This window comes from Leuresthes tenuis, unplaced genomic scaffold (assembly GCF_036924035.1).
Source record: "Leuresthes tenuis unplaced genomic scaffold, fLeuTen1.0.hap1 SCAF_22, whole genome shotgun sequence".
Classification (NCBI taxonomy): Eukaryota; Metazoa; Chordata; class Actinopteri; order Atheriniformes; family Atherinopsidae; genus Leuresthes; species Leuresthes tenuis.
The window spans coordinates 19,426,197-19,445,895 of record NW_027325376.1 but is presented as its reverse complement, the minus strand read 5'-3'; the positions used below and the strand labels follow the sequence as shown (position 1 = coordinate 19,445,895).

General features: G+C 38.4%; 3 protein-coding genes across 4 annotated transcripts; all 3 read right to left on the bottom strand.

Annotated features, from left to right (window-relative positions):
• Nucleotides 1-563: 563 nt before the first annotated feature.
• On the bottom strand, nt 564-2,893 carry LOC140281864 (ependymin-like). The gene is made up of 6 exons (XM_072376368.1): nt 2,811-2,893; nt 1,943-1,977; nt 1,638-1,772; nt 1,369-1,561; nt 1,136-1,223; nt 564-692 (listed from the first exon to the last, which is right to left on the bottom strand). Exons 1-6 carry the CDS (start codon nt 2,875-2,877, stop codon nt 569-571), a joined length of 642 nt encoding a protein of 213 aa, XP_072232469.1. The 5' UTR covers nt 2,878-2,893; the 3' UTR covers nt 564-568.
• Nucleotides 2,894-3,677: 784 nt separating this feature from the next.
• Nucleotides 3,678-5,980, bottom strand: LOC140281611 (ependymin-2-like). The gene is made up of 6 exons (XM_072376109.1): nt 5,810-5,980; nt 5,511-5,545; nt 5,275-5,409; nt 4,468-4,654; nt 4,294-4,381; nt 3,678-4,205 (listed from the first exon to the last, which is right to left on the bottom strand). The coding sequence occupies exons 1-6, from the start codon at nt 5,874-5,876 to the stop codon at nt 4,073-4,075; spliced, it is 645 nt and encodes a 214-aa protein (XP_072232210.1). The 5' UTR covers nt 5,877-5,980; the 3' UTR covers nt 3,678-4,072.
• A 2,073-nt stretch (nt 5,981-8,053) lies between these two features.
• On the bottom strand, nt 8,054-18,709 carry alpk1 (alpha-kinase 1). Of its 2 annotated transcripts, none has more exons than XM_072375810.1 (14): nt 18,672-18,709; nt 17,947-18,127; nt 16,700-16,854; nt 16,410-16,608; nt 16,206-16,265; nt 16,021-16,107; nt 15,867-15,943; nt 15,653-15,748; nt 15,450-15,557; nt 12,913-14,701; nt 12,376-12,523; nt 10,787-10,949; nt 9,985-10,171; nt 8,054-9,905 (listed from the first exon to the last, which is right to left on the bottom strand). In XM_072375810.1, exons 2-14 carry the CDS (start codon nt 18,050-18,052, stop codon nt 9,682-9,684), a joined length of 3,399 nt encoding a protein of 1,132 aa, XP_072231911.1. In that variant the 5' UTR covers nt 18,053-18,127; nt 18,672-18,709; the 3' UTR covers nt 8,054-9,681. The 2 variants fall into 2 exon arrangements, with proteins under 2 accessions (XP_072231911.1, XP_072231912.1); XM_072375811.1 differs by having other exon boundaries at nt 18,668-18,706.
• Nucleotides 18,710-19,699: the final 990 nt, after the last annotated feature.

The following is a 19,699-nucleotide window of genomic DNA, read 5'->3' as shown; positions in this document are numbered from 1 at the left end:
TGACACTTCTCGTAAAATCAAGACATCTGTATCAAATGCCATAATTTGTTGAAATGTTTACAATTACAAATTAAAGGATTACAATTTTATAACAGTCCACCTTTATTTAGATTAACTCAAGTAGAAACTGAATCAAGCTTTAAAGAGCACCTGTAGATCTCAAGTAGTTCAGTTTCACTTGGTTTACTATATTTGTACATCTCTGAAGTGATTATCTTAGCTGTGTTTTGTAACTGAGCCCAACGTGGCACCAAACTGCTGTCAAAAGTGTTCATTTGGCTTTACTGCTAATAACAAAATGACAAGACTAAAATGACAAGACTAAACATATTTTAATGCCAAATTTCAATTTTACAAATGTATCTATTTGAATGGATTGTTTTAAATGATAATCTATAATTAAAAAATACATACAACATGCTTTTTTCCTCTGTCTTTATTTGTAATGAATAAAAATGCACAAATCCATGGTTTATAAGGAATATTGACCCACAACAGCTAGACAAATTAACTGTGAAAGACAGAAAACATGAAAAAATCGGCATCATCAGTTTTTATTTTTTTCATTTTAAAACAAGCTGAGGACAGTTGCCAGATTCTCTTCATCCTCTTCCTGCAGCTGGGCGTTCTTACAGAACCGCGGTGGGGTGAAAACTTCAGGATCTGCTAGTCCGATGACATTGTTAAAGAAGCTGAAAAACAGAAAAAAGTTAAAAACCAAAAACAACCAGACAATGCAAATTGGTTACGTGAGCCTCATAGAATCAATATGATTAGAAAAATGTCTTTCTATAAAATATATTTCAGGCCTAACTATATATTGTGACATATAATATCCAGCTGTTAAAGGTAGAATCTACTCTTAAGCAGTTTTGAAAATGTTACTTTGAAGAAAATCCATAAGTAAAATCCATGTTTTTGTTGCTTTTCCTCTTGTGAAAGTTATAGTAAAAGTTACTGGTAGTTAAACATCATACCTATTCATTTTTTTGTTTTCCAACTGCTTCACTAACTATTGCTTCATGCTCTCCAGACATACAATAAGCCATTGAAGTCAGTCAGCATGCACAGTACCAGCAGTGATCTGGTACTGACATGAATGAAAGATTGTGATCATTGTATGATATGCACTGACCTGGCCACCACCCACCCGTTTCTGTCCGTATTGAACAGAGTGCTGACAGGAATACATCCAAACTCAGTAACGGTGCTCATGTACTTTGCTGCGGAAACAGACGCAGATCACAAGACAGTTTACACAGCACAGCACAGCAAGACAAACACGCACAAAAAAAAATGCAGGCAATGTCATGTACTACTTTAGACCACGTGCTACTTTGTTTTTCCTCTTTTTCTTTTTTACTCTACCTGTTCCCTTCCTCGTCTGCAGCTTCCCAGTCCACATGTTGACCAAGACTCCCTCTCCTGGAACAGAAGAGCTTCCCAGCACAGTCTGCCCGACCAGGGAAGCATCTTTAGGAATTGCCAGTGGGTGGAAGTCTACACTCAGGTGCTTCTTTAAGCATGTGCGGTTCTTGTTGTTTATCTTGTACATAACACCCTATAGAACAGGGCAGCATTATGTACATGATCTTGCGTTTTACATGGCATAGATATCACTGTTATATTCTTATTACCTGTCTGTAAAGCAGAAGTACATCAAGGTGGAAGGTTTTATTATCATAGGATCCAATCTCGCTGAGGCGGATGCGCTTTCCCAGAGCATCATAATTGTACTTGGCAAAGACTACCAGCTTCTCACTTTGGGTGGACTTTAAGATGGAGAAAAATCTTGTAACTCATAATTACAGATCCAAAGTATACCATGTTGAATATCCAGTAATTCACTATATAACTTGAGGGGAATGCAACCTTTTGAAAGTTCCAGTGATAAAGACATTGTATTATACAATAACATATTTATCAAAGAGATTAGACTTACCACAGAAAGACCTCCTGTCATCAGTGGAGGGGATGCTGCCAATATAATAGACTGGTTTTAATCTAACATCACATGTTCGATTAATACATACAAAGCTTGTAGCTCAGTCATTATATCATTACCGGTTGACCACTTTATAGCATGGTGTGGGAAAAATCACACCATCCTGAATGTGAACAAGACTAAGGAGATGACTGTGGATTTTATGATGACCTGGAATGAGCCAAACATTATTTACAGCCCAGAAAAGGTGGAGGTGGTGGAAGACTACAGATACCTGGGTGTTTACCTGGACAACAGACAAGACTGGATATGCAACATGAACCTGACTACAAAAAGGGACATAACGGACATATCAGAGTAATTCTTAAGGAAGCTTAGACCCTTCAATGTTTGCACCAAGATGTTGTATGCCTTTGTTAAGTCTGTGTGCAGAGTGCAATCTGTTTTGTAGCCATTGGGGTAGTTGCTTTTAGAGCCAGTGACTCAAAGAAACTGAACAAAGTGATAACGAAAGCTGGCTCTGTGCTAGGAACTGCTCTGCAGCACCTGGACCTGATTATGCAAAGAAGAATGTAATAATGGACAATGCTGAACATCCTCTACATAATATAGTGATCAAACAACAAAGTCTGTTCAGTCTGAGTCTTCTTCAGCTCTGCTGCAACAAAAAGCATTACAGAAGGTGCCTGAGGGCCACGGCGATTACGCTACACAATGAATTATTTATAACATTCTGTTCACTTTGATTAATTTCTTCTAAATTCTGATACATAAACAAAGTAAAATACAAATAAACTGCTGATATTCAAGGGATTGCCTAGAATAAAGCCTAAAATACAAATGCCTTTAAAATCTGTGTACTTACAGCATGGTTGTGGTGTCTGAGCAAGGCAGCACACTGACAAGCACGCAAGCACAACCAGAGCTCTCATGCTGTCTGATAGAAGATCCACCTTCAACTACCGTGGCAAAAATTTGGAGCACTTTATATACGAGCTGGTGAGGCTTTTAGTCTGCACCCAGTATGTCAACAAAGATGCTCTTTGTAAGAGTGCAAAATGTTGTGTGCCGTAGTGACTGAACAAGGGGAAATTCTGTTCTGACTGAAATTCTGATTGATTGTGAGATTGCATTCATGTATAAACGTGACCACCACGTAGTCACATTACTGTTTAAATGGTGTATCAAATGAAAAGATTATCCACTGCTTAAATAAGTGTTTTTTTTTCTAAGAAAAAAAACCACTATTTATCTTCTAAATATAATTGTTTGTTCTTTAATTATTAAGTTACGTACTGCAGTGTCACCACAGGGTGGCATTAAAGGCTATGTTCCTTGTGGTAGTAGAAGAAGATGTAGTTGTTGCAACTGAAAACAAACCTTGAGAATGATGTTTTGAAAATTTTATAAAAACTAAAGTAGACATCCACAAGAGGAAAATAGAGAGTTGTTTTTCAGGAGTTACTTTTCTTTCTGAGAATTTATCGGGATATTTGATCACATGTGGAAAAATGTCAGTTAGTCAGATGAGTTTGAGTTTGGTAATCTTCCAGGTGAGACATGATTTATGTCCCTTAAGTACATCAAGTCTCCTTCAAAACATGCAAAAATAGTTATATAAAAGTGTCTTATTTGTTTTTTTATATCTAAGGTATTCCAGTAGTATTCTGCCCCCATCCCCTTGATTCTCTTTATGAGGACTTGGTGGCTTCTTAGAGAAAAGGTGTGATGAAAAAAATAAATAAAAGAATAACCCTTTAATTGCAGGAAAACATGAACGGCAGCATTAGTTTGATATGCTTTTATTTCTATTGATAGTGGTTACACATCAGAGGTAAAAAGTATGTGAGTAAAACTGTTTATTGAGTAGCTGAGTCTTGTAGGCGCAGTTATGAAAAATAAATCAAATATGGGCTCAAACTTAGAACAGAATAAATGGTTTGGGGTTGGGCTCATGCTTTTATTGTGCATTCCTGAGTAAAAGGCTGAAACTACCCAAGCCTCAAATATACACATCCTATATGACATACTTGAAAAATGTCAATTCTTAAAGATACACTTCTTTAAATATCTAAAGGACATTGGATACCTTATTAGATATTTTGAGACATTAGTCAAAGGAGATTTTCAGGCTTTGCCATGGAATAAGCTGAGGAAGTCTATTGGCTCCACTTTGCTGTCCATCATCTCTGCATCTGGGCAGAAGTCAGGAGGGTTGAGCAGACCAGGGTCTTCAATACCAATGACGTTGTTGAAGAAGCTTATGAAAAGAAAAAAAACAAGTGAGACAAGTATCATTTGTAATGACGCGTTATCCAGACATCGGTTACTTTGATGCTGAAACTAACCTTGTTACCGCCCATCCAAACTCACTCGTTTGGTAGCTAGTGGCGATAGGAATGCATCCGAATTCAGTAACTGTGTTCATGTATTTTCCTGGAACGACAAAAGAAACCAAATGTGCTGATGAAGTGGGCTGTAATAAACAGACAAGGTGTTCTAACCATTAGATGCTCTTTTACCTGCTTTGCCAGGAAGATCTCCTGTCCAGGTGTTGACCAGGAGTCCTTGTCCAGGTCCAGATGAGCTGCCCAGGACAGCCTGGCCCAGCAGAGTTGCATCCTTTGGAATCGCAAGTGGCTGGAAGTCTGTCTTCAGGGGCTTCTTCTTGCATGTGCGGTTATGATAAGATATCTCATACATGGTAGCCTTATGGATGATATGTGGGAGAATGACGATTGGTTATTTTTGATTAATTTAGCATTTTTTGTCTTTTGCATTTAGATAATACAGAGTGACTTGCAACTTGGCATCTAGATGAAAATACCAATTTACTCAGTCAAGTGGCTTTTTGACCACAGGAATCTATCAATCTCTGTGTGGGCGTGTTTGGACACACCTATGATTTTAAATGGTCAGCTGTGGCCAGACTTGTACATTCATAACTTCTCATACTTGTATTTTATTTGTCTCTTACAAAAGATTATGGTTTTCTTGATGTGCCAACCAAAGGTAAATTATTTACTACTGGCTCATTTTATCAGTTATTCTTATGCACCCTTGTCCTTCACCATTGCCTTTGTATGCTGGCCTCTTTTTGTTGATAAGTTACCAGCTCAAATAGCACTGCAATCCATTCCAGTAAAATTAGAGACAGTAATGCTTGTTGTTTTATGGTTACACCTGCTGGAACATGTCAGGATATCTTGAAGCAGATCTTTGTGCTTCCACCTCAATTAAATAAATGCGCCTGTACTTTTCATCTCTCATCGACAGTGTAAGCACTCAAAAATGAATATTTATGATGTTCTTGTCTTTGCTTTGGCCACCTCTCTGAAGAGCGCCAGCACGTCGTGGGAGAATGACTTATTCTCATACGTCCCCAGCTCCATGAGCCGTATCCGCTGTCCCAGTGCATCATACATGAATCGAGTATAAGTCCACAGCTTTTCATTCTGTGTAGACTGGAGAATCATAAAGTGAGCATGTTTAAATCCACCTGTTACATATTGTCAGTCATTGTGCTCATGTTTGGATTTATTATGTAGACAAAGAATACTCTCACCACAGTGAGGGCTCCAGTCAGAAGAGGAGGACTTTCTGTGTGGAATCAAGGTTCAAAGTTTTTTATTTGCTATTTGTGCATAAACCAACAGTCCAGACACATTGGAATTCTTGTGCAGAGGCTCTCTCGTAGTCAACAGTTTAGATAATAAGAAACTTAAATAAGAAGTATAAAGTATAGATACACTATACAACTTTAGAAAAATTAGGCACTATATATATATATATATATAAATGGATACACATTCTTAAATAAGCATAAAACAAAAATCTTTTTTTATATTTTCCAACATCACTTACCACATGGATGAGGCTTCTCTGCTAGGCATCCTGCCAATAAGCACGTTAACATCACTAGCAGTCTCATACTTTAAGATTCCACGCTCCTGTTCACAGGGAAGCCACAAACACTCTGGTGCTTAATTTGAGACTGACGTTTCTATAAACCCTGGAACTTAAGAGTCAGGGCAGGCACACACTTGCTTCCAGGTTTTAGCTTTAACCACAGGAACATGGAAGTAAAGCTCTTTAAAAGCTTCTGTTATCAGACTGAGATTGAAACAACACCATAAAAGTCAGTACTTCCGGTGTTAAAACATTAAAAACTGGTAAATGTTTTTCCAGGAGGAGACATCTGCACAACTTTTATTTAGAAATTTCAAATCTACAACCAGACTTACACACACTCACATTTACCTTGAATAAAAGCTAAAATGATTTTCACTGAGCACAAACATAAAAAAATGCCCACTTTTTTGACCAAATATGTTCAACAAGCAACATTTATGTTCAACAACAGGGATGGAGTGGTTGTGATGACTGTGCACAGTGGGTCAGGGGTGAAGAATGCTGTTTTTCGCTGACAAAGGAAAGAGGCTAATAAACTCAGAACTGGATTCAGGCTGAAAGTCATCGAGGATTTCACATGCTTAAAAGCTGATAGCTCCATGAATGACATCATAGTCATATGACAGCGGGTGAGTCAGAGTGTGACTCAGGCCTTTGATCCGAGCACCTGGATGAGAAACAAACCCTTTTGTTGTGTGACTTTGTACATTACAGAAACAAACTTCACATATATTAGAATAAATCATATAGATCTGAACATCGGTTCTTGTTGAGTCAACCACGCACCTTGTGATACCTTTCATTTGTTTCTGTGGAAACATGTTTTTATAGCCTAATCTTCATTAACATATGTGGAACTGGAACAAATGTTTGTTGATAATAAAGATGCTGAAAAAGGTAATATTTTTTATGATGTGAAGGTGTGCAGCATTTGTCACAATGGCAGGACTGTTGTAACTTAACTAAATACTGTAATGTGAAAGGTTTGACTAATGGAAGTGTGGGTTTCTTCTTTGTTTGGTTCACTTTTACCTAGGCACACACCGTTAATGTTACAGTAAATATGGCAGCAACTTTTCCACTCATTTGTATTCTCTTTACATTTAACCAACATTAAATAATTGGGCATGTGGATGTGTGTATAAATTTGAGTTTTAACTGCTGGTAAAGGAAAGTTTAGTTAAAAACTAAATTACTTAACGTGAAGTTAACACAAGTGGTATTAAAAGATAAAGATCTACGGAGTGCACATGGTGGAATGTTTTTCTAAAGCTTTCCACTCAGAACTATCTGTTTGACAGTCAGGTGATTCTTCCACTGTTTCCAGACAAACGGAAATCCATTCACACAGTAAAGACACAGTGATGGAGGACAACAGGAAAATATTTTATTTGACAATGCAGACAAGTGTTAACATGATTTAACAAGTCATTGCTACTTATGTGTCATTCAAAGGTTTGGGTTTTCTCTCCCAAAAAAACCCAGGAGAAACTCATCTATGCATTCATCTCCAGTAGAATCGATTATTGTAATGGTATTTTAACTGGACTTCCCAAAAACAGCATTAAACATCTGCAGCTCATCCAGAACGCTAATGCCAGAGTTTTAACCAGGACTAAGAAATCTGAACACATCACACCAGTTTGAAAATCTTTGCACTGGCTTCCAGTCAGTCACAGAATAGAATATAAAAGCCTACTGATGGTTTACAAATCCCAGAACGGTTTAGGCCCAAAATATATCTGTGATTTGTTCAGAGAATATAAACCCAGCAGAGCTCTTAGATCTAAGGACTCAGGTCAGCTGGTCCAGTCCAGAGTCCAGACTAAACACGGAGAAGCAGCATTTAGCTGTTATGCTGCAAATAAGTGAAACAAACTGCCAAAAACTGTCACCAAATGTAGACATTTTTAAATCCAGGTTAAAAACATTTCTTTTCTCATGTGTCTATACATGAAATCTCTACGGTATCTTTTAACTTATCGAGACTGTTGCTTGTTTTTATTCATTTTAATTATTTTATTTATTTTTCTTTATATTTTTACATATTTTTAATGCTTCTTCCGCTCCCCGCTACAATGCTTTTATTTTATGTAAATCACTTTGAATTGTTTTGTACATGAAATGTGCCATACAAATAAATTTGACTTTGACAAACAAGCTTTAATGATTCAATTTTCATTCAGAATATATATAAAAAAAACTTTAAGAAAAATACATTACATTGTCATTTTAATCAAAATAATGTACATGAGGAAGATGTAGAAACTAACTAATTAGGTTAATTGGCAAGAGATTAGTAACATGATTGTGTATAGAAAGAGCACCAGAGAGGTAGAGTCTCACAGAAGTAAAGAGAATGAGAGAGGTTCAGCAATTTGCAAAAAAAACTGTCTCTACAAATTGTGCAGCAATTTTGACTAATGGAAGCGTGAAGGAGAAGCTACAGTAAAGCTACAGAAGTAAATAATATCTTGAAAATGATTCAGAATATCTGGAGACATCTCTCTGCACAACGGACATGGTGAGAAATGAATATTGGATGTCCATGTTCTTCAAGGCCTAAGGCTGTACTTTATCAATAACAAGCACAACTCTGTCAAGGAAATCACTGCATGGGCTCAGCAAAACTTTATGAATTATTATTGTCTATGAACACAGCCATCCACAATTGCAGGTTAAAGCTCTGTCATGCAAAGAAGAAGCCATAGATGAATATGATCCAGAAACACTGCTGTCCTCTCTGGGACAGAACTAATCTAAAATGGATTGAAGCAAAGTGGAAAACTGTTCTGTGGTCTGACAAACTAAAATGTTTAATTTGTTTCGGAAATCATGCACACAGCGTCCTCTTGACTAAAGAGGAGGGGGATAACAAACTTGTTATCAGCACTCAGTTTAAAATCCTGCACCTCTGATGGTATTGGGGTTCATTAATGCCTATAGAACTGGCAACTTGCACATCTGGTATGTATGTACAGATTTTAGATGATGCCTTTTTCAAGGCAGTTTACTCAGCTAAACCACATACAGCATTTATAATGCAAATGCACTTTATTGCAGAAGAGTTTGGGTGCTGGACTGGTCTTTTCACCAACTGATAAACATTTGGAGCAACATGCAAATAAAACAGAAGACCATGAACTGTTGAGCAACTAGAACCCTACATCAGAGAAAAATGAGGAACCCCCCCCTCTCAATGTGGGAACTGAGGAATGCTGTAACATTGGAGCTTTTTTATGAGAACTGTTCATCTCTGTGTTGAAATGCTCTTCAGCTGTTACTTATGCACTTTTAAAATTCAATTTAAGGTTCCAATTAAGCTGACATATCCATTCCATTTCACCCTTTTAGAATGATTCAGCAAAATTTCAAGACTTTTCATTTTTTTTCCCACATTCTGCTTGAAATCATTTTGTTGTTTTTAACCCTTCAGCTTTTCTTTGCTGACACTTCTACCATTTTTCAGCCATTTAAACAATTCTGCCTTTTTTCGATTAACTTCAAATTATTTCACTAATTTATTTTTCAACTTCAAATTCCTTCAACCAATATGTTAGCAACAGTTTTTACTACTAACATTGAACTATTTTCAGCTTTTTTTAGCATGGTCAGCTAACCCCTTTCAGCTCATAAGCATTCTCACTGCTGTTAATTCTGTTAATTTTCATTAAATACTAAAATGTCTCACTCTCAACATTTTATATATTTTCTATGTTATATTGTGAATACATTATTGCTGAATAACATTTGCAAATGATTGCATTCTGTTTTTATTTATGTTTTACACAGTGTCTGAACTTTTTCGGCAATGGGGTTTCACTCTAAACATTTGCAACTCTTGTATGGACTCTTGTATGTGGGTGTGTGACAAGTGGAGGAAGTTTGAGTAGCTGGCAGATCATATTGCACACTGGTCCATGTTGCTCATGCAGGAAGTAGCTGAGCCCCCTGCCAGCAAAGTTAGCGGGACCTTTGGGGGTCCTGGTAGAGTGAATCTGTGGGTCAGTGAGGTATGTCAGCCCTTTGCCATTGGCTGTTGCCCATCCTGAGGGGAAAAAAGTATCATAAGGCTGCAAACAAGCACCCCACATTAAAAAAGTAACTGATGAGACAAATAGACATACCCTGCAAGTCAACAACAACTTCCTGGCAATCAGAGAACAGGTAGGTGAAGTGTCCAAAGGCGAGGCCATATTCTGTGGCCAGGAATTGCTTTTCCGTCTTCCAAGTGTTGTTGGTCAGTTTGATGAAGTCTCCAAGCATGTATGGCTCCACTGTTAAACAGCCCACAATCTCATCTCTGTTCAGAATCTACTTAACGATACAAGAAACAAAGGAGACTTCTTAAACATCTGAAGCCCGTCTGGTTTGGAGCACATTAACAATGCAGATGAAAAAGTGGTTTTGTGTTGTTGCAAAATAACCTATATTAACATATTACTGGCTTTGTCACGGTCACAAAATTATATTTCAAGCTATAAGCTGAATGCTTTGGTGACTTCCAACAAGTATGATCCCCAACACATCCACATGTTGGTCAACCCCTCTATGCTTATCAGTGTGTAACTGTAGAGAGAGAAAAAATGCTTTGAATAGGTAAATGAGGAACGTACTGTAAAGCGCATTGTAAAACCAAGAAAAGGTTCAAATAGAAATTAGAGACCATTTATGGGGCTTGTACAAAGGTATTACATTTGAATTTTAACCATAGTTGCTCCAAGGCAGCTTCAGGCTTTTTTTTTTGTTGTTCTATTAAAGTAGTAATATGCTACTAATGTAAATATTTATGACTGAATTCAAATTAATTTTAGAGACTTTAACATCTACCATCTCTACTCCCTTGAAGTAAAATAAACTGCTTTGCATCTATTTCATGTTCCATGAATATTCCCCTCAGCATTTTTTAATCCATCTTCAGTGCCTCACCAGTAGTGCCTCCGATGGAATGAAGAAGATCTGGGCCATGACTTCTTTATCGTACAGACTCTTGTTGAATTCGGTCACATAGTACTGGGCTGTCATCTGCCTTTCCACATCTTTCAGGTGAAACTGAATCTCCTTTGGCTTTAAGTAATCTTTCCCCACATATCTACGGGCATTGCATAGCAGACAAAATTAAGGCAAGGCAAGGCAAGGCAAGTTTATTTGTATAGCACAATTCAACAACAAGGTGATTCAAAGTGCTTCACAGAGACATTAAAACAGAAGAAATAAAAAGCATGATTTAAAATTTAAACAAAAGAAGGAAATAAGAACAATAGATAAAATCAGAAAAAATTATATATATGAAAGATAAAATCAATAGTTAAAACATTATTCCGTTTTGAAACTCAAGCTTATTCAAATGCAGCTGAAAATAGGTGTGTCTTCAACCTGGACTTAAATACACTGAGTGTTTCAGCTGATCTGAGGCTTTCTGGGAGTTTGTTCCAGACATGTGGAGCATAGAAGCTGAATGCAGCTTCTCCATGTCTGGTTTTGACTCTGGGAACTGATAAAAAACCGGATCCAGATGACCTGAGGGGTCTGGAAGGTTCATAGTGGGTCAGGAGGTCACTGATGTATTTTGGTCCTTGACCATTCAGAGCTTTATAGACCAGCATCAGAACTTTAAAGTCTATCCTCTGATGGACAGGCAGCCAGTGTAAAGACTTCAGAGCTGGACTGATGTGCTCCACTTTTTTGGTCTTAGTGAGGACTCGAGCAGCTGAGTTCTGGATGAGCTGCAGTTGTCTAACTGACTTTTTAGGCAGACCTGTAAAGATGCTATTACAATAATCAAGCCTACTAAAGATGAATGCATGGACTAGTTTTTCCAGGTCCTGCTGAGACATCAGATCTTTTAGCCTTGATATATTCTTAAGGTGATAGTAGGCTGACTTTGTTATTGCCTTAATGTGTTTGTCCAAATTTAGGTCTGAGTCCATCACTACACCCAGATTTCTGGCCTGGTTGGTCGTTTTTAGATTTATAGATTGAAGCTCTGTGGTGACTTTCAATCGTTTATCTTTGGCTCCAAAGACAATTACCTCAGTTTTGTTTTTGTTTAGCTGGAGGAAGTTGTGGCACATCCAGTCATTAATCTCCTCAATGCATTTTCCAAGGGCCTGTACAGGCCCTCTGTCTCCTGGTGACATTGTTATATACATCTGTGTGTCATCTGCATAGCTATGGTAGTTTATTTGGTTGTTTTTTATAATCTGTGCCAGTGGGAGCATGTAGATGTTAAACAGAAGAGGTCCCAGGATGGAACCTTGGGGAACTCCACATGTGATTCTTGTCTGCTCAGATGTAAAGTTACCTATTGACACAAAGTACTTCCTGTTCTCTAAGTATGTTTTGAACCAGTTTAGTACAGTTCCGGAAAGACCAGCCCAGTTCTCCAGTTGTTTGAGTAATATATTGTGGTCAACTGTATCAAAGGCAGCACTGAGATCCAGTAAAACTAAGACTGACATTTTTCCAAGCTTTAAGTTATCGTATTTAGGTTGTAACAAGTCTGTGCTTTGTCATACCTGCTTAACCTCTCCTCCTGGTGTAAAAACTGGACCCATATTGCTCTTCTCTGACTGCCCTTCATCCCCATGTCCTCTCCGATGTAAACACAGGTCTCTCTGGCTGTCCACAGCCCCGTGGCCTTGGAGAACTTTAAATGAAGACCATCTAGTAGAGAAAATGAGCAGCAATCTCTTATCTATTCTGTAAAATGACAATACAGGTGAGTTTCTTTGCAAAGAAAGCTTTTGACCTAATGGCAGGAAATACTGGTGATGATCTCTTTTTTTTTAAGGTTTTTTTTGGCATGCGTGGCCTTTATTGGAAAGTTGCTTGACAGTAAATGGGACAGAGAGCATGAAAGAGGGGAAGGACATGCAGCAAAGGGTCTCAAGTCAGGACTTGAATGTCCCCGGTTCAAGCACATACACAGCGTCAAACACAAATTTCCATTTAGACTAACAGATTTACGCTGACATTCCAAGAATCACATTCTATTGTGGCTGACAGGATGTACTAAAAATGAGGAGCTTGACGTGTCACAGAGACAAACTTACTATAGGCAACGCTGTGTTTGTTGAGTTTGAAATGGGTCTCATTACTGTGCAACCTCCTCAGCAGACATTCGTGGCAAACACCAGCTAGTAGGGCTTGGTAATCCTGCACGGACAATGAAAACTGTCTCTCAGGGCCAACAGCATCTGCTGTGCTGTGGTTTAAGCAGCTGTAGCACAAGGGGTTCTTACTTTGAGGCACATTCACTTTTTCTGTAGAGGTTGTTTTGACGTGTTGGTTTGCACTTTGATCCACTTCCAGAATCTCAAATGAACTTTCTGTGGAGGTTTCTGTGACATCACACTGACCTGGGACAGACTTTGAAATGTTGTAAGGGGCTACTGAAGGGTTTGTGGTTCCAGATTTGACAGGTTTTGGGTCAATTTCAGTCTCCAAATTAAAGAAAACATTATGGCTCTTCAGAGGCTGTGGCTTGGATGCAACTTTGACTTTCCATCCAGGTGTATGGGTTTTGTACGTGACATCAAGAGCTGAATTGCCAGTTTCAGTTACCAAGACAAAGAAGCTCTCATCATGAACTGGAGACTTGCTGCCGTGATTGGTTCCTGCTTTTGATAGATTACTTGGCTGTGATTTTCTATATGTGGGGGAGTGCAGGTCAGCTGAGATTTTCTCCCATGATGATTGGGAACCGAAACTGTCGCTGAGGGAGCTGGACGCTGATAGGGACTGCACTGCTTCTTCAGCTGCTGATTGTTTCTGTGCCACACCATCTGCATCAGCCATCCCGTCCGCGTCAGTGCCCAGTGTCTCTATTCCAGCTTGTATTGCTTCATACTTTTCTGAATCACTATGTCCTTTGTTAGAGGATGAGGCGTGTATTGCAAATCTTGAAACTTTGTGGGAACCGATACTAGAGTTAGAACCTGATGGGATTTGCTTCTCGTTTTTAACAGCAGATTGTAACATGCTGCCTGACCTGTCATCCTCCTTCTCTGTGGTAATACAGCTCTGATTGCTCATGACTGCTTCATGTCCAGTGGGACTGCTTCCTGTACAGCCGCTGCTGCTTGGCTGAGGAGAGCCTGAACCATTTATGGACAACTTCTGCCATGAAGAGCTAAGGCTGTCAATGCTTTCCAGTGAGGTAAACCTTTCAGACTTTTGAGGCCTATGGACACCGGATGAACCTGAATCTCTCTTCTTTGGCTCAGCAACTTCAGCACTACATTCCATGTTAAGTGTCTCAATGGTTGTCCCAAGTGCTGTTAAACACAGCTTTGCTCCATCTGTCTCATCTTTAGTCCCAGTACAACTTTTACTGGCGGTCTCACACAGTGACGCGTGATACTTGTGAAATCTCTGCATTATCCTCGAGAAACCCTCCAGGGTGAAATTTACTGGGGAGTCTTTGACATTTCTATAGCTGTCAGGGATAAAAGACCCATTATCTGAATTAGGAAAAGGGTCCACACCCATCAGACACTTGACTTGGGCAACAAGTTGCATGACTTCAGCACAGAGGCTATCTTTGTTTTGAGTATTAGCATGACAGTAATCGTAGAAACTTGCTAAAGCTTTTCGACAAGCTTGACCTGCCTTTGCCACAACCTCCTGAGGTGTACCAAGCCATTTGTGAACAACAGTAATGGAATAAGCAGCCTTCAGGAAGGTATGAAGTTCCTGCTGGCTGGTAACCAAGTCGTCCTCTGCTTTGGTGAGAAGGCCGATTGCAAATGCTTCTCTTGCCTGCAGTAGGAAGGACTTTCTCTGAGAGGCAGGACTCTCCAATGAGAAACTGTATGATAACAAGCAGGTCCCTTGAGTTGTCTAAAGAAAAACAAAGGCAGACAAAGATTTGAAGGAACCAGTCACATAGCAGATTAGCGTTTTTTTCTTACTAAATATAAATCAGATAAAAAACACACCATAATCATGATTTTGATTGTAAAATTTCCAGACTGAAAACTAACATTTATTCTGTGTGCTTCAGTTAAATCAGCGATAAGAACTACTGATTTGTGTCCTAAAGCAGAGTCTGTAAGTGTGACAGCTTCATCACCAAAACAAAGACATTCAGTTAAAGACTGCATAATTTGGCATGTGCTACAGCTTCACCACAAGCAGCTAGTCTGTTTCAGTGTGTGGTTTTCTGGTGGATTTGATGATGTGGTGGCAGTGACCCCTTTCCCTTTCTCACTTTGAATGTCTCACCATTTCCTCCTCAGTATCTTCAAAAATTTGTGCTTTAGAAATTGTAATCATCCAAGGTTCTCCTTATCAAATTTAACGCCTGTTATTAGTCACAAGACGATTAAGAAAAAAAAATGTCACAAGATCAAAACGATTTTCAACATTTTGGATTTTGGAATTGAAATTGTCCTTTAAAAATGGCAACTTCTTCTGATATTGGGATGCAACATTAAGCTTCTTCAACAAAAATAAATGTAACATTGCTATGGTGACCAAGTCTGAAATCTCTGCTTCTCTTATATTAGGAACTTGACTTTTTTAGGCCAACCTAACAATTTTTAGGTTTAATGCAGGTTATCATGAGTGGTTTAGTGTAACAACCTACCACATTGGTCAACACATAAAGTGAGGTGTACTGACTGTATATCACAGCCATCTTAGCTGCCTGGGCAGCTGAAAGAAGACGATGACTCCCATCTCCAAGTAAAGATGGCTAAAAAAAAAACAAACAGGAAATATCATAACATAAAACCCAGAAATACAAAAAAATAAAAAATCCAACAATAAGCAGAGAAAGATGGCACGTACAAAATCAATATCTGGATCAGTCCTAAAAGCATGGAAGTCTTCATCATTCATAGACACCAATATGTTGGCCAGTATTCCTAAAGATGTTCCAATACCCTGAAACAATACAGAAGTGCAAAACAAAGGTTTACAGCAGTGTGTATACCTGGCTGACCAGGATGGCAACTGAATAACATGACATCTGACTGTGCACAGAAGTGTCAGACTCTACCACCTTTTTATCAGGCTGAGGAAGTGAGTAGTAGCCAACCAGTGAAGCCCAGATTAGCTCTGCAGCCTCAAGCCACAGACCTGAAAAAGAGAAAAACAACAGTCAAAAAGAGACAAAACCATATCACAACTCTTTCACTTTGTAAGGTTAATCTCACCTAGCTTTTGCAAAATCATTCCACGCACTTGAACACTAACAGCCTGCACAAGAGCCCTGTCACTTTCAGAATGGTAGATCCAGCAACCTGGATGTCAGAGGACAAAGGTGTGCCATTTGTTTGGCTTGATGTTTGTACTTTGACTCATTATTAAAGCTATTTCAACTGACAGTTAAATACACTACCTGTTGTTCCACTGTTGATAATCAAACTGCTCAGGATGTGCTCTGCCTTCTGTAGTTTGCCTACAATATATGATGAACGAAAGCTTTTTAACATGTAATCTCTATGTTATGAGCTTGCAGTAAGTCATCCAGTCACGTGTGAAAAAAGAAATCAGGAGGATATCATGAATAGACCTTTAAATACTCAATTCCATGATAATGTACCAGCATTAAGATAGACCCTGGCCTGCCTTATGACCAACTGGGGTGCTATGGGGGCATCAGGGTGGTGTCTGTGGAGCAGTCTGGCAATCTTTAGCAACCGACTGGACTCATCAGTCCAGTAGAGGAAGCGGTCCACTAAGAAGACCACTGCCAGTGCTGAGTGTGCCTCCTGAGCCGCTATGGATGCCTTCAGAAGAGCCTGGCAGCACAACAGATACATTCAATGTACATCATGGAGGAGCTTGCAAAGTTTTGAAAATAGTTAACACAATATGCTGTCTAATTTTTACCAGTAGTTGTGGTAGGTGCTTGCTGATGAGGTCACTGAGATTGGTCTTGTCGCTGGAATCCACCGACTGCTTGTACTGCCACTTCTCTGGCACAAAAGGCCACTTCATCTCCATGGCCTCCTGCAGCAGAGAGGCCAGTTCTGGACACAGCAAGTCTACAAGGGATAAAAGAGGAATGTCCTAAATACAAAAAAACTGTAGAGATACAAATGTGATTTAAAGGGAGGGAATAACTTGATCTAAAGCTACTCTAGAAAATGCGCTACATTACCAACTTCCATCAGAAACATTAAATAGACTGCAGTGCAGATTTAAGATTATAACCATCCATTTTCTATACCTACATGATCCAATTTATTTATTTATTTTTTGTGTGTGTGTGTGTGGTGGTGTGTGTGTGTGTGGGGGGGGCACTCACGCTCTCTCCTAGGAACAATTTAGAGTCACCAACTAACCGAACATGCATGTTTTTGGACTGTGGGTGGAACAATACAGTATTTTCTGTATTGTTTCAAACAAGCTTGTTTTTTTTTTTTACTTTAATGTCCTTTGTTTTAAAAAGACCATCATCTGAAAAAGAAAGCACATCTTCTTTTCAAGTTTTTATGTATGAGGACATAGAAAAATAATCTGGTCCTAATTAATCAGGTGAATACAACCTCAGATGAACAACAGCAAATCATACAATATACTGTGTCATTGTTTGTTTAAACAAAAACTAAGTACAAAATTCAGAATTTTGGCCCACACTTTACAACGTTGCTGCAGTTCATTGAGGCTTACAGCATTCATTTTTGACTGGATCATTGACCCACCTCAATTTGTTTCATTTTCAGACATCCTGTTGTAGATTACAGCCAAACCTTAGCTGGTACATATGCATAATTGGTAAAGGTGGACTTAAAAAAAAGGCACATGTTGATGTTCATCTTGAGTTGAATTTTCCTAACTTTAAGACCTGGTAATGATCTGATCATTTATTTATCACATACTGATACATCAAACCTTAGAATGAACATAGAGTGGACTTTCTTTTTTTACATGTGCAGTCTGGGAGAGCAGATGGCTGGGTTATAATATATGCAGAAGGCATTAACTGAGCAAAAGGAAATGTGGTAAAATTCATACAAACAACACAAACATCAGGTGGACCATAAATATCCTACATTTCTTATTCTGACCCAAGTCCCAATCTGAGTTTCTACCACCAGTCAAAACTGATCAAATAGCACCATCACGTGTCTGACCTTTGCATCTACAGTAGTTCAACCTCATTGCTTCAGACAGCTGGGTAGACCGATGAGCTGCTGCTGCAGTCCCGAGGCAATCCTCCAACAAATCCCTCACTTCCATTTTGGCAATAACATGCAATAGTTGTTGCCAGGGAAGAGAGAATTTCCTCCTTCTTTGACCTCCTCGTCGCTGTTCCTGCATTGGAGGGATGCAAAAACGGGAATCCCAGAAAACAACCAAACATGTTAAGAAAGAATTGCACAATCCATTCTGTGTCAAATGTTTCAAAATAATCCAGCCGGCCCAAAAATATATAGGAACCTGATCGAAGACAAAAAAAAGAGTCCTGATATTTTCCAATCGTTCAAATATTGAAAGTAAATAGAAAATAAATTATTAATTCATAAAGAAGCAGTGTTTAATTTGATAAGAATTCAAATAAGTTGTGTTTCAATTAGTCTAGAAAATATAATCGAGTGTATGGAAACCTTTAACATTAACCGATTCAATCAGAATATTTTTGATGTTGTAAAATGATAGGATCAGAAACAAAGTCGTACATAACATTGTAAAGTGTCATACTGCACTCTGATCATATGCTGTAAATCCAGCCAAGAGAGGCACGTGACGTCAAGATCATTATAGATACTACCGAAGCCAATCAATAGACATTTAAGTCGTGAATTATTCATCACAATTTACAGAACATTATTATTTTTTCACAATAAAACGTACCGACCGATGTTTTAGATTCTCAGCGTCTTCCTGGTAGGTAAGTACTATAAAATGGTGCATTCACAACTATCGGAAATAATGGAAGGGCAGCGTGCAGTGAGATGCACGAAAACAGACCTAAATATTCGACCCAAATTGGATCAGACTGAACAAATAGCTCTTGTTGCTGGTCTGCTTAGTCAAAAAATTTGAATCAGAGATGCTCTGTAGTGGAACCACTGACTTTACAAGATTCTATCTATTTAAGATGCGTTATCGAAGCTTTCCTTGTCCATGCAACTCTAAAAACAAAATAGGTAAACGTGGTTTTGAATATTTCTTTAACAAATAAATAAGATATCACATTAAAACATTATGTAAATTACTAAGATGAGGTAAACAAAGCAAATAGAAAAACAAACAACATTGTAAAAATATTAGATCAAATACATTAAAAAATTCTGAGAAACTGCTTTAGAATTTAAGTGCCTAAATAATGTTATTTTGGCAGAACGTGTGAGATTTTGGCAGTTTATGTTAGGCTGTTTCTCCTTCACTCTCTTGTTCCGTGAATGTAACATGTGACGTTGAAGAGGGGCAGAACCTTGCACTATAGCAACAGGTAGATAGATTACGGTGTGTACAATGTATGGCAATTTAAAAGGAAAGAAAACATTGGTAACCTTTTCAGGAAAACAAGCTTTTAGTTTACACAGAATATCGAAATATTTTACAGTGTAACAAACATTTTTGCACATTTTTAAAGAAAATTAATTAATTCCACATTCCATCATTGCAGCAGTTTGCTTCTTACGAAAAAAAAAAAAAAAAAAACGAAAAATACACAATATTTAAGCGTATTCCCGTCAAAAGCACGTGCACAACCTAGTTAAAGAACTGAATTTGAAGACAAGGCAAAACTGCCTGGACGTATTTATATGGCAGAGAACCTGACAGATGATAAACCGCTATGGTGGAGTGTAATTGTGCGTATCTGCTCGTACACAACAACCATGTGTACAGACTGTGGTGTTGCTGTGATACTACCAATAG

Bases quoted from the DNA above. Each gene is read 5' to 3' on its own strand.
- LOC140281864 (XM_072376368.1), bottom strand. From the start codon at position 2,877: ATGAGAGCTCTGGTTGTGCTTGCGTGCTTGTCAGTGTGCTGCCTTGCT. The intron at 1,773-1,942 runs GTAAGTCTAATC...TCCATCTTAAAG, and splicing joins TGACAGGAGGTCTTTCTGTG to TCCACCCAAAGTGAGAAGCT. The intron at 693-1,135 runs GTCAGTGCATAT...TCTGTTTTTCAG, and splicing joins AACGGGTGGGTGGTGGCCAG to CTTCTTTAACAATGTCATCG.
- LOC140281611 (XM_072376109.1), bottom strand. From the start codon at position 5,876: ATGAGACTGCTAGTGATGTTAACGTGCTTATTGGCAGGATGCCTAGCA. The intron at 5,546-5,809 runs GTAAGTGATGTT...GATTCCACACAG, and splicing joins AGAGAAGCCTCATCCATGTG to AAAGTCCTCCTCTTCTGACT. The intron at 4,206-4,293 runs GTTAGTTTCAGC...TCTTTTCATAAG, and splicing joins TTTGGATGGGCGGTAACAAG to CTTCTTCAACAACGTCATTG.
- alpk1 (XM_072375810.1), bottom strand. From the start codon at position 18,052: ATGGAAGTGAGGGATTTGTTGGAGGATTGCCTCGGGACTGCAGCAGCA. The intron at 15,749-15,866 runs GTGGTAGAGTCT...GTATTGTTTCAG, and splicing joins TTCCTCAGCCTGATAAAAAG to GGTATTGGAACATCTTTAGG. The intron at 15,558-15,652 runs GTACGTGCCATC...TTTTTTTTTTAG, and splicing joins CTGATCCAGATATTGATTTT to CCATCTTTACTTGGAGATGG.